Source organism: Melanotaenia boesemani, chromosome 3, assembly GCF_017639745.1.
Source record: "Melanotaenia boesemani isolate fMelBoe1 chromosome 3, fMelBoe1.pri, whole genome shotgun sequence".
Classification (NCBI taxonomy): domain Eukaryota; kingdom Metazoa; phylum Chordata; class Actinopteri; order Atheriniformes; family Melanotaeniidae; genus Melanotaenia; species Melanotaenia boesemani.
In genome coordinates, this window is record NC_055684.1 from 22,093,228 (window position 1) to 22,112,110 (window position 18,883).

Here is an 18,883-nt window from a genome sequence, read left to right on the forward strand (position 1 = left end):
TAGTTGTTCATTTTATTAAATCCTGTTTGTATAGTTTATCAGACACAGGTCCATAAAACACACATACAGGATAAAATAATAAGACAAGAGAAAACCAAACATGATTAGTGCACATTAAAACACATACAGACTGTTAAACCAATACTGTCTCAATTTAGAAGTAAATCGACAGCAGCTTTTCAGAGGGCTAGCTAGGGCTTCTGTAATACGGTTTTTGTATCCAGTTGACACGTAAAATTAAACATAAGCTGCCTCAAGAGCGCCTCAGTAGATGGCACCCTTGTAGCCACAAACAACTAACTGGCACTATGCCACCTAGGGACACCGAGTAGCAACCTCAATGCATCATTGTAGGCTACCTTGAGCCTCTGCATATTCATTTTCCGGTAGTTTGACCATAGCTGACCAGTTTAAAATGGTGTGACATAGGATCTGAACAGGGAGCACTTCAAAGAATCAGAGCACATAGAGAATTTTATTATGAGCGTGTTAGCTTGAGCATAAATTTTACAACGCTGTCGATGGATGTCTTTGTCATCCCTCCAGTCATCAGATAAATATGACATGACCAAGCTACTTAAATTTCCTCACACACAGTCAGAGGATTGTTAGATGAAAGACAGCAAAAGTTGAATTCCTATATTCTATATCATAATCTATCGCTGCTGTCGGGCGCAAACCTCCTATGTTAAACTGTTATTTTTCAAAAAATAAGTAAAACTGTATGGTTTTTGTAATAATGGACATAATGTCATCAAACTTGGTATTGTGTTTTACATCATATATCTTTGGCTAAATATTTGTAAAATTACAGACAGACATAAATGGTGACCAATAGTATTTATTTATGAAGGAAAAAGAAAATCACGAACTTTGGACATAGGAGGTTTTTTGCCCGACAGCAATGCTATGTTATACTGAGAACACACTATCAACATTTGCTGCAAACCAGCACTATATGGACTGAGCAGGACCAGGTCGTCAGCATTCATAAGATGACTGACAACAGTGTTCCCCACAAGACATCCAGTATTTGCCTTATTTAACTGATAAGTCTTCCATATAAATATTAAATCAAAAAGGGTATAAAATTCTTCCTTGACGTACTCCATTACTAACATGAAACGGAGAAGAAACAACATTGTCCCATTTGAACTGGAATGTTTGATGGGCATACCAAAAGGATAAAACTCTTATCCAAAATTTAGGAATCATGATTGATTCTATGAAATGCCTGAGATGCATCAATAAAACATAGAAATACTGATGAATTATGGCTTGTATAATTAAGTACTCTCTTTAAGTGCATATGTACACAGGTCAGTACTGTGTTTTCTTTAAAAAACCAAACTGATTGTCAGTGGTAAGAGTCTGCATTTCTAGTTTTGACAAGAGTATTTTTTGCAGTACTTTAGACAAGATACTGGCTAATGCAATAGGCTGATAATTGTCTAAACTATTGAGTCTACCAGCCTCATCCTTCAGCAAAGGAACACAACATTAGAGACATGATAGTGTGACGCTGAACACCATGAACCAGAAACCCAGTAAAACACATGGACAGCAGTGGCCTGAGCCTATGGCTAGCATGTAAATATATATATGAGACAGCTTCTTTCATGGGACCAAGTAGCACTGTTCTAATTCTGTCTTTGAAACAGAAGAATAAAGGGATTTCAACAGATTACTGGCATGTTCTGCATCTGTGAGGAACACACCAGTTGTCAGGAATCTTTGAGCAGGGCTGTCTCTCAGGCACTAAATTATGATGGCATTACTTCAGGGAAGAAGTATTGTACATGCCAGCATGTTTGTGTACTTTAAGTGGGTGTCTAAAGTGTTTCATTGTACAATATTTTATGAACTTTATGTTGTCGCTTATGTCAGTAGAATAAAATAAAAATCCATATGTACTTAACTGTATCTGCGTGAAGTCTCTTTACAAAGCCAGTTGCCAACCAAGGTAGGTATGGATGATAAAGAGTATCATTTTTACAAACCTCGAATATTCAGGTACTGATTTATGTGTCTTGAAATTGCAAGTAATTTCCATTTAGCCAAGATGTGTGTAAAGGTTAAGGTAATTTAATCACATTTGTGGTGGTCAACAGACTTCATCACCCAATAAATGCAATGTGTTTTAGTCTGAAGAGGTCTTCTGATTCATTTAGAACCATGTGTTTTCTACAGTGTGGCCTTACAGAAATGATTATGAGCTCCTAGAAACAAATTTCACAGTTGAGGCGCATAATGTGTTAAAATTACAGACCACAGTAAGTACTAGGCTTGTGCTTTTAGACCTGTTTATTAGATCAGAATTCTTGGTTACCATGGTGACAAGTCCCATCCCAGGTGATGCTGATGACACCAATGCTTCTCTGAGAGCACCAGAGAACTATTCTAATACAGAAAAGCAGAAATAAATTACATAACATTTCTAAGTAATATTGGGAATGTTATACATTTCCTTTACTGCATAAAAAAGGTCTTTCTAGTGCCCCAACCCAGTTTAAAATTGGAATAATTAAAGTGAAAAATACTTGTTTTAATCCCAGAGGGAATTTGCAAGACTGCATTGACCATCTTATGATGACAGATTGGGTGGCCTAAAATGTACAATTTTGCTACCTACACCTAAACAAATAGGACTAATAACAAATAAATGAAAAGCAGATTTTTCAAGAATCAAGCCTTGATTTCTTGATTGAAAATTCTTGCACAAGTTATGCTCTACAGATTTTCTTTGCATAATAATTTCTTTTTGGGGGGGCATATTTACTTCACTCAATTCATATGTCCAGTTTGACAAGTTTTGTGTCTATGAGAACAAAATCACCCACTGGCTTTCTGCTGACATATTATTTCCATTGTGCCAGTACATAATTTCAGTCTGTTACATGCTACCACCAAATAACAGGCTGTTAAAGATCTGTTGCTTATTTTGAATGTTAATGTAACTTAAGGTAAGTCATTCAAACTTTCTGGTTGCTGCATTGTTTTTGTTTCTGCAGGTTTTCAGATTCTTTTAAATAAAGACCATCTTATTTTAGTCTTTTTTATAATGGTTGTTGCAATAATAATCAGGCTGTAGTTCCTTGATAGATTCAAATGTTCTCAATATTTGATCAATGAACTTTGTAAAAGAAAAATATTAAATAGCATTAATAGATAATAGGCTACTGAAGGCAAAGATAGAACAATAATTGGGTACATTGGTCCATACTCTTCAATGCTTTAGCTCTTTAATAAAGCCTAAATTACTAAGTCTCAGCTTAGGATCTATCAAAATATGAATTTCTTTAGTCTTTATACTTCTATAAACTTGTTCTTTCCTTCATTTCCCATGACTTACATGTATTTACTTGACCATTATGGTTTAAAGAAAGAGAGGGTGGCAGGGGGAGCTAATCTGGATCTTTGTTACACTCTTAAACAGTTTTGTGAAAGCAATTATTAGTTTTAGACTTGTTCTACATTAATTTTTAACACTCATTGCATTCATCTACTTACCTCCCACTCACAATTCCTCACTTTTCTTCTGTGGTCTTACTTGGTAATTGTAAATGTTAGGTGTTAAAATAACATGGCTTTGGCTAAAATTACTGTTAATGGTTCAGTCTAAATATTACATACATGTTTAGACATTTACAGAAATCTTGCTATGGCTTACACACTTTAATATTCCTCAATCATGATTTCTATCATTGAACTTTATAACATAATATTATAAAGGTTAAGCTTTACACATAAAGTATTTTGGTAAATTGCTCAAGTGCTGCAGGATAATTTTGTGTCCCTTCAATGCTGGTTATTGTTAAATCTTGATAGATATCTAATGACGTCACTTATTGTTTCTTCTTTGAGTGTCAACAAAGAATTGAACTCAGTCTTCATCCCAAAACATACTGACCATGGGAACATGTGCATGGAACTGGTCACATTTACATTAATTAGGAAGCAACAAATAAGTCATTTTAAGATCTAGAATTTTATCACAAGCACTTATCTATGTTAAGCTGCATTTTAACTTCATGTAGACAGTTTGGATATTAGACTGACATTATAATTGACATGAAAAAACAACCAAATCAGAGCTTGTGTTCCCTGTTTATACAAAATCTGTCTCCACCTTGTATGTGTTCTGTATTACTTTTGCATCAACATTCCAGCTGATTAAACTTGTGCATGATTTGCACAAAGAATAATGTGCCTTGTTCGGCACTTGAACAAATTTCATCTAATTTGTGCTCTCAGAACAAGTTGATACATTTATTTGCATACAATGAGACTTTCGTTAGAATAAGAATTTGTTTTGCTGCTGAGATTTTTTTTTTTTCACATCTCACAACCTCGAGTGATAAGACACTTATCTCCCTTCACCATGTCCAATGAGAACGTGGTTCATTTGGACTTATAGGCAATAATGTTCTAAGAGTGTAAAAAGTCAAACAGTATGTGTTTGTTTGATCGACAGCAAATGTGGAAAGTTATGAAGTAGAAAACGTCTCTTCCCTGCAACAGTGCAAGAGATAAAGACTTTGAGCTACTTTAGTATCTCTTTTGGCCTCAGGGTGAGATTCTTTTTTCCCACTATACCTGTCTGGGTGAAAAAGCAGTTTTGCAAGGTGGTATCATGCTTGCCATCAGTTCTCGAAAATTATATGTCACTCCAACTTAACCTAATATGTTTCTATGGAGAATGCTGCCAGGAAGCATGAGTACCCTGGCTAGTGACAATGCATTAAATGCTCCTCCTGAACTTGGAAGGTTCTGTGCTCTGCAGAAGGGAGACAAGTACTATACAGAAAAAAGCTTGTTTCATCTTTCAAAGAAAAAAATTGTGAAGGTATGATGTCTGTGTCTATGTGTGCATAATTTTTGGACTGGTGAAATATCAGAATAGCGCTTGCACCCAAGCTAAAACCTCTTGATGGGACCCAAAGACAGCCACAAAATGCAATAACTGGCATTTAGTGAGTTTTGCATGTTGATGGCATAGGTTAATTTTAGAGCACAGACAGTAAGAACTGTCAGAAAGCCATTTGTCACTTGTCCAATACTGCAACACATGCAATACAACAGTTCAAAGGTCAGTAATGGACTGAGATAATTAAGGGTTATGCCACAAAACTGGAGTTTAACAATGTCCTTAGACAACTTGACCTTGTGGCTCTTTAGTTTTAATGAGCACAACGGCCCAACAAGAAAAGAAAATCATTAAGGCAAAAATGAAGACCAAATGCTCTAGCTAGTATAAACATCCAATCAGCTTCCCTATTTCCATCTCTCTTGTGACCTTATTTTTCTTTTTGTCTGTACTTTTCTTTTTTTCTTCTTCTTTTTCTGTGCCCTGTATGTCTATCTGGAGTTCTCGAGCCTATGTGAGCTAAGCAGCGATAAAGAAACGCTCTGGGTGGGAATTCTAATGTCGCTGACCACTAACATTGTCTTTGCAGATGTTTTCATGAATGGCAATGTTAGAAGCTTTATCTTTGAAGTGCAGGCATGTGTTTATGTCTGATATTGGAAGGTGTGGGGATGCTTTAAATGTTTAATTAACATTAAAATATGACTATGACATAATGCCAAGCACAAAAAGATGGAGCACAAAAGAGCCCAAATTACTCTGGAATGACTCAGACGGACCAATTTTGTCTTAATGTTTATGTTGTGTGAGATTGCATACTGTTTGGTTTAGGCTGTATTGATTATTGGAGTAATCACAGTCTGGGGAAATATAAGGAAGGAACAAATATGAAGACATTCTAGCCTGTTTATGGCATTGTTTTCTTTTTCTCACTGTGTTTGATGGTGGATCCCAGTTAGATGCAAAATTCAATCTCCTATTCTTTCACTGCAATCCCAAAATCATTTAATCTGTATATGATTGAAAATAGCGAGAATTACCAGTCTTCCTCCTTTCTCAAGTTTACTTCTAATGACATAGTAATAACCTCCCTGTTTCCCCAAGTTATTGCAATTTTCATTTTCTTTGCTATGACGGAAAGAAAAAGCTCTTCACTTATTGTCAGCATTGTGTTTATAAGCTCAAAGACCAGGATGATAACTAAATTTTCCAACTGGCATGAGAAAAATACCTGTCATTAACTACTATTATTTCCCTGATGAGTAGCCACGTTTTGTTCTTCAATCAATAAATTAAAGGTATATTCTATTATTCATATGTTCTAAAGAATGGCTGTGAAAATAGAAATGATCGATTTTATCATAGAAATTGTTGTCTGTGATGTTTTAAAGGCTTTGCTTATAGTAAAACATTATCTAGTACAAATTAAAGATAGTCAAATAGAGACTATTACACATTAATTACTCAACACTTATCTTTTTACTGTTGCACTTAACTATATAGTATAGTATAGTATAGTATAGTATAGTATAGTATAGTATAGTATTTTTTTTTTACCTTGTGTTTGAGAATCTGCTTTTTATGCGCCATGTTATGCTCTTATGTTTGCTCTTAATTATGTTTCTTTTTATGTATATGTTTGCATATACAAACACATACAGTTGGTTCGGTTTAAGTAACTTTTGTCTGAAAAGTGCTATATAAACAAAGTTTGATTTGATTTGATTTGAAAAAGTATATATTTAGAGACATCATCATTTCAGGAGTTATTAAAAAAATCCCCATACCATGACACCTGCTGAGTCTTCTTTGCTTACAACTAAATACTGCATGCTGTTTCAAATCCATGCCTTTTTATGGCATGCTTTATTTAAAAGCAAGAAGTCTCAACAATCTGCTGTTAATGTTTAATTTTGTCAAAGTCTTGGACAAATGACCAGAAATGTTTTTTTTTTTATAGGTATAAAAAGACTCTCCTCCCCTCTTAATTATATTCTTCTGCATCTGACATTTAAAGATATGCATACATGTTTACAAAATGTTGGATGTAAATCAGTGTACTTTTTCTCCTTTTTTATGCCCATTTGGTGCATTTTTTGTATCTTTACCATCAATGAGATAGGAAGAGAGATAACACATGGCTACCACATTAAATGAAAGTGAACTGTTCTAAAAAGTATTTCTTAAAGGGCTTTTTACATTTTTTTCTTAGTTGTATTATAATAAAGGTTCCATTCTGTGTATTCAAAAGTTAAAACCAGACCATTAAAACAACTTTTGATTAATGTTTTTATAGATGGAAACAGTTACACATAATGCTTCAAACAATAATTTTACTTTGTGCCTTTTAGCAATGTTTGAAAAGTTGAAAAATCAATGGTGAATAAATAATAATATATATCCCAGTAGAATTAAGATGTTTACATTCTGTTTATTTTGAAAACAAACAAACAAAAAAAAACAAACAAAACAAAACAATTTACCTGCTTCTACAGCCTTCACAGTGATATTGTGCCATCCTGCAGTTTCACGGTCCAAAATCTTTCCCAATCTGATGGCACCAGAGTCAGGATCAATGTGGAAGATCATATCCTGGTCTGTAGTCCGATCAATGGAAAACCTGTCAGAAGAAGAAAGACAATTTAACAGACGGATAAGGATATTGTTGGTATCTAATGTGTTTTTATTTAATTAATTATTTATTTTTTAATTGTCAAGCAAAATTTTGAATAATTTTTCTCTTTGTTGAAATTTTACTGCTCTAAAGGATTGCAAATCAAGTGGCTGATCCAAGATCTGTTAGTTATGCCTGTCTGGTTTGTTTGATTCCTTTAACACACTTGAGAATTTCATTAGTTTTCAAATAGCCAAGATAAATGCCTGTTCTCCCAGTTGGTATGGAAGATGGCGGCGCTGGCACATGCAGCAGCTTTAGGCTTTCAACAATTCACGTTTGTTTTGATGTTTTTGTTAATGTTTTCACCAGCATTTTTAAGACTGGAAGTCAGTACAGAAGGGCTGACCTGCTGGAATTGAAGAAAAACTATGGTTTTTCTGCATCGTCAAAGCTAGATTTTATTCCACCTGAACTGCAGCAGACCACAGAAGCCCTCACCATCGCCCCTCTGTGGCCCAGGAGACGGAGGACACAACATAAACAAAAGCGAGGCAAGTGGAGCGGGCTGTGTGCTAGGCTACAAGCTTGCCCACACAGACCAGCTATGCCCAGTCTCCTCCTAACCAACACCAGGTTTCTCACCAATAAACGGGGTCAAAATTTGTCTGAGCGATGGAGCTAGTGGGGCACTCTCTGTTCCATGCTGAGCGGACTGCAGTTTCAAGTAATACCGAAGGTGGAGGCTTGGTGCTGTACGTTTACAATTTGTGGTGAACAGCTACGAACGTTATTGGAACTTTCTGCTCCCCAGACCTGAAATAGCTGGCAGTGAAGTGCAGACCGTTTGAACTGGTTAGAGAACTCAGACCGGTCATTATCATAGTGGCCTATACCACCGCAAGCTAATCCTAAGTTAGTGCTGGAGGAGCTGGGCAGATGAATACTCATCCAGAGGCAGCTGTAATTGCGGCTGGGGACTTTAACCATGTGGAATTAAAATCTGTCCTCCCCAAATTTCACAAATTGATAAACTTTCCAACAAGAGACTTTAATATAGTGGACCAGGTGTACTGTAACATTCTAGTAGTATACAAGGCTGTTGCAGCTCCTCACTTCGGGTTGTCAGATTAAATTTCTGTGGAGGTCCCTGCCTACAGACCTCTGATCTGCACGACCAAACCCACCACCAGAACCATTCAGGTTTGGACTGAGGATGCTTCCTCAGCCATACAGGACTGCTTTGAGCACACAGACTGGGGAGAGTTCAAAGAGGACGCTGATCTGGAGGAATACACGTTGTCTGTGCTGCTCTATGTTCTCTTCTGCACTGATGCTGTTCTACCCACAAAGACAATCACGGTTTTCCCCAGTCAGAAACCATGGATGTACAGCACAGTTCGGTCCCTGCTAAAAGCCCGGGATGCAGTCTACCAAGCAGGAGACAAACTGGCTTATAGCAGGGCCCACAAAAGCTGAAAAAGGACATCCAGCTGGCAAAACTCAGGTACAAGCAGCGCATTGAGGAGCACTTCAATGACAACAACACACGTAACATCAGGATAGGCATCAAGACCATCAAAGCGTACAAGCGCAGAGACCAGCAGGTCAGCCATGACACCACTCTGTCTGACACCTTGAATAACTTCTTTGCATGCTTAGAAACTCTGGGCAGCAGAAGTACTGTTCACCCTTCACAGCCAGAGTAGCACCATCAGCCTCTTTCCCTGCAGCTGCACCAGCTGACCTCGACCCTGAGGAGAATCAACATCAACAAGGTTGTGGGTCCAGATAAGGTGTCAGGTCGGACACTAAAATCATGTGCAGACCAACTGGCAGAAGTTTGTAAGGACATCTTCAAGCTGTCTCTACAGCTTTCCACGGTTCCTGTCTGCCTGAAGCCCTCCATCATTGTGCCTGTGCCAAAACAAAAACAACCATTACCTGCCTCAATGATTACCGCCCCGTCGCTCTCACCCCAGTCATCATAAAGTGTTTTGAGCGAATCCTCCTAAAGCACATCAAGGACGCCGTCCCTGCCGGCCTGGGCAGCCTGCAATTCGCCTACACACTACACCCACCCCACCAACATGGCTGTAAAGTGTAGCATTAAGGCCCAAGACTCAAATTCTGCTGTTCCTCTTTTTTTCTTTGTTCTTCCACTCATCATTTGCCATAACTTTTACGACCCAAGGAAGACTCCCTCCTTTCCCAGCAGATGACTGGTTTAAAATGATTCCACATATTAAGAAGCACAAAGTGTAATTTGAATGGAGTTTCTGGGATGTAGCATTACAAAGTTAAAATTAAATGGGTTTTTAACATGGAGTTAGAACTTCCTCCTAGTGGCCGTTTTCAAGGTGTGTTACTGTGGTCACAAAAGTAAACTTTTCTTATGACTTACAGAAACCTTCATGATGAAACTGAGAATGTATTATTGTAAATATGAGCTTTCTTTACAGGTCCCGGATTTTCAAAGTATATTTTGTTTTATCAGTGAAATGATATAAATGTAAATATTTCATGAATAATTAATGTCCTATGACAATCTAAGGTCTTGTTTCACTTTCAAACAGGTTATTCATCTGTTTTTATAAAATGTGTTTTATAATGCATTTTCTGGTTGATTGGTATATGGGAAAAATAAGTTTAAAACGTACATAGACAGCTTGATTAACACCTACAGTCTTTGTATGTAAACGCTGTGTTTGGACTAACCACGTAAAGTCCTGCCTTAGCTATAAGTATTATCAGAACTTTGAAGTTAAGCAGTTAGATTTAAATTAAAAAGACGAGAGAAAAGAGAAGAAAGAACGAAACAGATCTGTAACAAGAAATAAATCCATGGATTAACATTAGAACGTTCAAACTTAGTTTTTGTCTTTTGTTCTAGTTATTTGTTTATGTTTTATATTTTGCTCAAAGCAACCCAAAACCGCTGCTACCAAACCAAGATAGATACTTTTTGTACACAGCACGAGACATATTCAAAACTTACTGAATTTTTAATTACTTTTTCTGTTGAAAGAAACTTTGGGAAGCCAGTCCTAAGTCTAGTGTTCAGAGTTCATGTCCTACGGGAGCGTTTTGATCAATAAAGCCCGTTTGAAGACATCTTCAAAAAAAGGCTCCGATTGCGGTTTCCGAAGGCTTCAGAAACCACTGTTGCCATACCAGTCACTCATCCCTCCGAGCCAGTGGTGTGTTGGAATCAACCAGGTTCGCCTTGGAAGCTGAACCAGACCAGTTCCGGATGGGCTGCCTCCTGCTGAGCATTGACCCGGACTTCAGGGAGGATCCCACATTGGTGTCTTGCCTTGCTCCACTAATAGGCCCTACCATCTGCTCGAAGTAAGACCGAACCGAGTCTCCAACTGGGTCTAGCTGGGGTCTCTTTTTAAACTCTAAATGAAGTTCCCCTTTCATCCCAAAATTCCATTCAGTGTATTTCTTTGATTTAAATTTGTTATTCCCTAATTTTCCTAACTAATTCTTTCTTGTTTACTCCGTAATGTTCTAACCGAAATTAATTCAATTCTGTTCATTAGTTTAGTTAATTTTCCCATATTCCAAACTTCATAAAGCCCAGATATTATTTTCTTTATAATCTTTGGTTTGGTTTAATTTCATTCATTATTCTTATTTTATTTTCCATGACTCTGCTTTATTTTTGCTGTCTTTTAAGCTGATTTTAAGCCTTCCGGCGAAACCGAAGGCCGGCAGAGTCCCTAAAGCAATATTGATAATTTTCATAATTTCTGATATTTCTTGCTGCTTGCTGTTAATTGATTATTGGTGGTTAATAAAATGCTTGCATTTTTGCAATTCAGCATTGTTTCAGTAGTTATTATGAATGGAATCAGGGTCCCTTCAGACGTTGAATTTGCTACTTCAGATGTGAGATTGAATTGATTAAATTAAAATCAATAATTTCTTTATTAAAATACCCACTCACAATTTTCTCTTCTGGGCTGTGAAAGTTAAATCCGATTTCTAAGGAGAGTGGTGCCCCCTTTAAGAAGCAAACTTAAACAAAATAAAATTATCCCTTCATGAATAGTAGTATTAATTTCTAACCTTAAGATTTCACTTTAATATCGAGGCATTACACTACAGAAGTTTGCGAACGATACCACCGTGGTCGGTCTTATATCCAAGAATGATGACAACCACTACAGAGATGAGGTCCAGAATCCCCCAAAATTGTGTTCCAAGAATAATCTGGTTCTTAACATCAACAAGACAAGGGAGGTCATATTAGTTTACAGGAGGTCCAGGGAGACTGATCACGCTCCTCTATGCATACGCGAGAGGCGTGTAGACAGCATTAAAGGCTGAATAATTTCTTTTAAAATAATTTAAAATGTTCTTATTTGTTGTGAGGGATAAAAGGAAGCTTCCCTATAAACAATCTGTCTCCTACATCAACAATGTCTTTGTCAAGTTTTTCTCCTTCAAAATAAGAGTTCCATGCCGGAATAACTTGGGTGCACTGTGTTGCTCTTTCCAACTTCCTGGTTCCTTAACTAATCATATGCGACTCCCCACGGTTGCCTAACAACAACAAGGCAGCGTTTGGTATTTTATGTTGGCAAAAGAGGAGCAGCGTGCAGGTATGGAAGCTAGTAAAAGAAGCGGACCAGAAATAGTTTTAGAAAAACCTAAAAAGCCTTGGCATCCTGCTAAAAAAGCAAACGACCAAAAACGGAATAAAACGAGGATCAATGCTGGAGAATCTTTGGCAAGGTGGAAGTCTGAGCTGGCAAAGTTTTTCCTCGACAGGTAAACACCCAAATTTTGCTTGAATTAACTGAAAAGTTTATCTTGATTTACAAAGATTTTAGTCTAATTTATTTCTTGGCACTCATTAAATGAATTTGTGTGACTGTGTGGATATATTAGTGGAGTAAATTGGTGGCCTGTTAGTTTACAACAACAAATGTAATGATGTTTGGGCCAAGTGAATAGTGTGTTTGTCCTTATAAACTTATGAAATTACTATCAAATTAATTTATTAAGTGAGACTAAGGGAAAACAGCCACTGTGTGGCATTTGTTGATTAATGTAGCATTTGTTTACACTCTGTTTTATGCTAACGTAAATTAGCGTGTGAAGTTAGAGCTAACATTGCAAAGCATAGCAACTTACTGTGTGTGTGAATCATCTTTGCTCCTCATCATCATTGTAGTGCCACCAAACTTACAGTACAAATAAACTATCTCATCCTGATCATACTACAGCTCTTACTTTGGTGAAATATGCTTAAATGTATTTTGGGGATTATTATCTAAATAAGTAATAAATTAGCAATACCTACAACCACTAGGCTTTCTCACACCCCATATCCTTTTCATTTTTACCATGGCATAAATTGTAATTTTTTCCCCCCTATCTAATTAGCCTATTTCAGAAGCTATATGTATATGCAGTCAAACATAGAATTTTGAATAAAAGTTGTTTTCACATTTCAGTTCACGATCAAAGATGTGTGTTATTTTCTTTGCCATATATGGCAAAAACATAAAGGTCAGCATAAGCATAAAGTATGATTTATTTTATCGGTGATCTGATTTTTTGGTAACCTTAGAATCTAGAATAGTGACTTGAAAAAAAAATTATATCCATGTTGGAGAAAGAAATCCATGAAATCAGAAAAAAAATGTTTCCAAGTTAAGTGTCATGGTATTGGATAAATGAGACCCCTATGCTGAAACTGAGTACTGCTACAATAAATCAATAAATTGCCAAGAAAGAAATTATGTTGTTTTTAGGAGGTAAAACATGTCCTCAGAACAGAGGGAAAGCCAGAATTCACAAGCCAAGTGATGTAGTGTAAACAACATGATGTGGAGTATATGTGATGTTCTTTATGTCCTAATAACAATTATAAAGAAAAGCTTGATGTTATATAGAGGCAAAGTGAAATATTTATCATTTTACCAAAGTAAGAGCTGTAGTATGATCAAGATGAAATGGTTTATTTGTACTGCGAGTTTGGTTGCACTACAACATGCGTTTTGGTAAACTTTTAAAAGTGTTTCGTAAACTTGTAAAAGTGTTTCGCATCAATGTAAATTTGTATCGCGAAAATGTAAAAGTGTTTCACTGGATGCAACTTTGTTTTGCACTTCCCGGCCACTGTAGTGAACACTTCACACCTCGTGATAAAGGCCCAAGAAGGGCTCTTCTTTCTCAGGAAGTTGAAGCAGACGGGACTCTCTTCTCAGCTGCCTGTGAACTTACCATTGAGAGCATCCTGTGTCTCAGTGTGACAATGTGGTATAGCAGCTGCACAGCATAGGACAAGAAGAACTTAGCCCAGGTGGTGAGGACAGCTCAGGTGATTGTGGGCTGCTGTCTACCAGATCTGGACTCCATCTGCACCGCCCTAATCCACAAGAGGGCCAGACACATTGCAGCCAACTCCACCCACTTGGGCAATGCACTGTTTGTACCTCTTCCATCAGGAAAGCGGCACAGGAACATTAAAACCACCACAAAAAGACTCAGAGACAGCTTCTTCCCCAGAGCTGTGAAAGCATAAGCCCCCCCTGTAGTTCAACACTTACACCTCCACCCTCTTACAGTACTAGCACACATGCACCCAACCCTCTACTGTCACACACATTGAAGATTCACGCCCTCTCAGACACACACACAGGCCTCCATCTTTGCACTACAATACACTTTATCCACACTGAAAATATTACTGCCTGCTGTGAATTCTCTCTCATTTTCTGTAAACATAAAGGAGTTCTTATATCTTATATATATTTTTTATCTTTAATTTTTACTTATTTATGTGTGCCTGTTATATTTCTATTTTCTTATTTATGCATGCTTAAGCCGAGACTCCTTAAAATTCTGTTATGCTTGCATAATGACAATAAAGATCTTGAATCTTGTTGACCTAGGCATTGATGCCAAAAACTATGATTAGTAATTGTACAACAAAAGGGACTAAAGGGATTAAATTCTTTTGTTAGATTACTTTTAGAATATTGTTATAGTGCCAGTCTTGAACAGGACACCCTAAAAAAATAAATATTAAATATAAAGAGTTAAACTTTACTGTAGAAATAATGGTTAAATAAGACATATCAATACACCAATTGTATCATTTTTGTGGAAAAGCAAGAACTGATTATCTAAACTTATTTAGAATAAATACACCTTTTCCAGAGCGGGATTTAACTCACATATATTTTATTGTGATAACCAAAATGTTTCAAAACACCTAAAACTCTTCGAACATGGCAAATAATCAGTAACAGCTCTGCTAAACGATATATCTAAATAAAGAGAAGCAGTTTCTAGCATGTTAAAATTTAGCAAGGGGTAAGGAATGAGAATACTCCTGTGTTGGAAAATAAAATAAAAAAAAAGAAAAACATAAAAGTTTCATTGTGCACTCTAGAAGACCCATAAATGGATCTTTCCATCTTTAGGATACTGGGTGCACTAAAAAGATTGGTGAGTCAACAAAATTCTGCTGAAAGGTTTCTTTGTTCCCAGTTCCTGTCTACCACAGCACAGACAAACATACACAACAACACAAATGCAGCTCGCTTTCTTATGCTCACATAAACCATAATACACAACCGTGACCATATAGGTCATGTTTGCTTATGGGTTCTGACATACATCCCGACCTTCATTCTTTTAGTCTCATATGGTGGTGGTTAATGACAAATGTCATAAGCTGCAGTGAAAAAGAAAGGACAACATGTATGATTTATTTATTTATGAAATGGTACGATAGAAGTGCAGCAATTTCTGTTTGTATGTTTGAATGGAGTAAGTGTAGGTCATACTATCTGTTAGTGAATAGCTCCATTAAGTTTATTTTTATGACCCATGCAGGACAGTTGATTATATATAAAACATTTGCTAACAGCTATCTAAAGCGTAATTATCAAAATTCTTAATATTTTCTTTGCATTTCATTTCATCCCACGTTGTACCACACAATCAACAAAAAAAAGTTCACACTACATTTTCATCCACAGTGATATAAGTCCCAAAAAGGCACATTATTCCATGAAAAAGTCACCTACAACAAAAAGAAACAAACAAAACACAAACAATAGAATTAAATGAATAATCTACTCTACATGCAATCAACATAAAAAATAAATAAACAAGTAAAAAAATGTACTATATTTTCCAAATTCCTACAATAACAAAACTTTGATGCATTAGTTATTTGAGTTGTAAAACACTGAATAATATAATATAGCATTTAAATGTTTTTAAAAAACAACTAAAGCTATGAGATAAATATTGCATTAAAAAAAGCAAAATATTTGTCACTGCAATGTATTATAGGTGAGCTGGGGGAACAGCCATGTGCCTCCAAACTTTATATGTGGAAAGGTGCTGCACATGCATATTTGGTTCAATTTGCTGCTTGTTTCACTGTTACAAACTGAATGTCTGTCTTTTAAAAATACTGTTGGTGATCAGCATGTTTACACTCACACCTCAGCATTCAGGGTTATCATTATGAATAACTGAAAGAGGGTCGCTTCCTAATTCCAGAAACTATGAGCTTTCTGACTTTGCCCACAACTGTAGGTGTCTTCTGGCCAACTTCCTTCCTGCATTCACTCACTCATCCATTTATGTACTCAAACACATGCCCACACATAGACATACTCGTATATGCTTTCACATGTGTCACCCACATGCCTTCAGCTGCAGGCTGCTAAGGCTGTGGTGAACGACAGCACTGCCATTGTGTTGTGCTTTATTACACCTGGAACCCTGAGTCTCATGCATTTTTAATCAAGGTAATTTTCACAGGCCCTGCGTGTGTTGGTGTATACTCCGTCAGTGAGACTGTCATTGCCCTTATCTATGTTTCACCCCACTCCCTCACACTGCAATTGCTCTTCTGGGGACATATAAACTAAAGACCTTGATACTGAAGATTACCAGATGATACTGTTTTATCAAACAGAGTAATCTAAGATAAAAAATGGAGATGTTTTGTATGCCTTCGTTGTTTGTACAAGAAGCACTGCTGGTTGGGCTTTTACTCCATCTTAAAGAGGAATTTTCAAGAAAGAATTTTTTTCTTCTTAAGCCTGTAGGCTACATTAGTATTTTGGTTCTATTATTGAGTTATAGCTCTTTAAAATAGAAGGATTTAGAGTACAACTTCTCTTGAAATACAAGTGGTTAGACAAGGTACACTTTTACACAAAAGCTTGCATTTTCTGGTTATGCGGTGTATGTTTATAAAGTTTTTAGCAACAGTTTTTTGCTAAAATCAGCCTTTTGTCTTCCTTACCTAACAGGTTTGTTCTTCACATCCGGATCCCTGGCTGTGACGGTACCGACTACAGCCCCAACTTTGGCATCTTCTTGTACTTCCATAATCGTGCCATCTGCTGGTTGAAAAATGGGTGGCTCATCTACATCTGACACGCTCACCCGGACAATGGTCTGATCTCGGAATGAGCCCAGGTCCACAAAGCGAGGGTCAACATGCTTATTTACTGCTTCTACAACAACATTGTGTGTCCGCTTGCTCTCGAAGTCCAGAGGCTGAAACAGAAACAAAATCCCAGAATGAACATCCCCATTTTATAAATATCTATCGTGACTCGGTTCACTAACACAAGTGAGCAGAAGCTAAATTACAGAGAGACAGCTGCAGTACAGCTGTTGCATATGGCATTAACATAAAATCGGGAGAAGTGAGTATAGGTGTGAAGGCACCCAGGATGCTTTGATGGCACAAGATCTGACTGTTCTCACCATATTCAGAGACAAATCATCCTTTAGTTTCCCTGCCAAACTGTAGGACTGCCAATTCCAATATCTGAAGCTAGTTTAACAAAAAAAAATAAATAAATAAATAAAAAATCTCATAACATTTGGCAGGAATACTGAGTCCTGCTGGGTATCCAAACTATCGGTAGTCTTTTGTTTTGACTACGCTGTGGCCAAAAGCATCAGTAAAAAGAAAAAAAAAAAAGAAGAAGGAAAAAAAGCAAAAAAACAAGGGTGAATAATTATTTAATCATGACAAAAGGACATTGTATGGATCCTGTGTTGATTTTTATTAAGATAAACTAGAAAAACAAGGACAATATAAGTTTAAAAATTAAAAACAGTAAGTACCCTCTAAACGTGAAAAAGTGGTCAGTCCCACTTTAGGACATATTTGTTTGCTGGAATATTTATCATGTTCCTACACAATATGTCTTTGGTTGTAAGAGGTTTAAGGGCAATGAATTTAGATTTTAAATCCCTGCTCAACATTCTAATAGGATTCAGATCTGGGCTTTGGCCTTTCTATAACCCTCTCTTACTCCCATCTGAAATACTCCTTGTAGAATTTGATGTGCATTATCCCAATGAAAGATCCACTTCCAGTTCAGCCCTCCAGCAGATGACCAAGGATTAGCGTTGTGCATGTTTTGATATCATGCATGTATTTGTGTCACAAAAAATAAAAACACCATGTTTTCCAGTCACTGAGGCAGCAAAACAATACCAAAGCAAAACATGCTTCACAGTTGGAATGAGGTTGTTCTTTTGAAAAGCTGTATTTGGTTTGCACCACATGTCTTTTATTACTACGGCCAAACAACTCTCTATTTGATTTTTCTATCCAGAAAAAAAAAACATAACAAAACATTAATTTGGCCCATTTGTTCATTGGCAAACTATGCTTTGTAAAAAATGTTGTGTATCTATTTGTTATTGCCAAATAAAAGAAAAACAAAGTCAATATTGGGTAACAGAAAACAATGACTGCACTGCAGCAGCACTTTAATTCACTTGTACCTTCTTGATGGAGACAACAGCTTCCTGTGTCTCTACATCTGTTGTGACCTTGAAGAGCTCCCCCCCCTCTTTGATCAGATAACTCATGTCTGTGTTCTCCCCCATGTCTGCATCTGTAGCAATGACACGTCCAACTGGCGTCCCCACAGCAGCTCCCTCTGACACTGGAAACTGGTACATCTCTGGTGAATAGAGAAGATGGCCAGAGAGGAAAAAATATACAGATTAACCACAGAGATGAGGTTGTATGAATCACCACAAAAGATGGTCAAGCAGAGGAAGAATGGAAAGAGATAGATGGAAACCATACATTAATAATAATAATAATAATAATAATTTGTAGGAAATGCATCAACAAATTTAGAAGATTATAGCCAGGGACTAAGTGATTAAGAAAGAAAGATGTAGAATTAGCAAGGGAATTACAAAGTAATAAATATAAAATCCAAATTAAGTTGGATACTGATTACAAGTAACAATAATTACACTCATAGAAATCAGTGCATTTACATAAGGGATCTTGAAAAATTTATACATATATTTAAAATCCACAGGTTCTATAAGTGTATCAAACTGCACAAGAGTCACTCCTTGATTAGAAG

General features: G+C 36.7%; 1 protein-coding gene across 2 annotated transcripts in view; it reads right to left on the bottom strand.

Annotated features, from left to right (window-relative positions):
- The window catches only part of LOC121637304 (cadherin-22), a 90,736-nt gene that overhangs the window by 40,850 nt on the left and 31,003 nt on the right, over positions 1–18,883 (bottom strand). For both annotated transcript variants that reach the window (XM_041981360.1, XM_041981361.1), the window contains 3 exons: positions 18,282–18,463; positions 16,777–17,033; positions 7,351–7,487 (listed from right to left, as the gene is read on the bottom strand). In XM_041981360.1, coding sequence (XP_041837294.1) covers positions 7,351–7,487; positions 16,777–17,033; positions 18,282–18,463 — 576 coding nt within the window. The remainder of the gene's footprint in view (positions 1–7,350; positions 7,488–16,776; positions 17,034–18,281; positions 18,464–18,883) is intronic.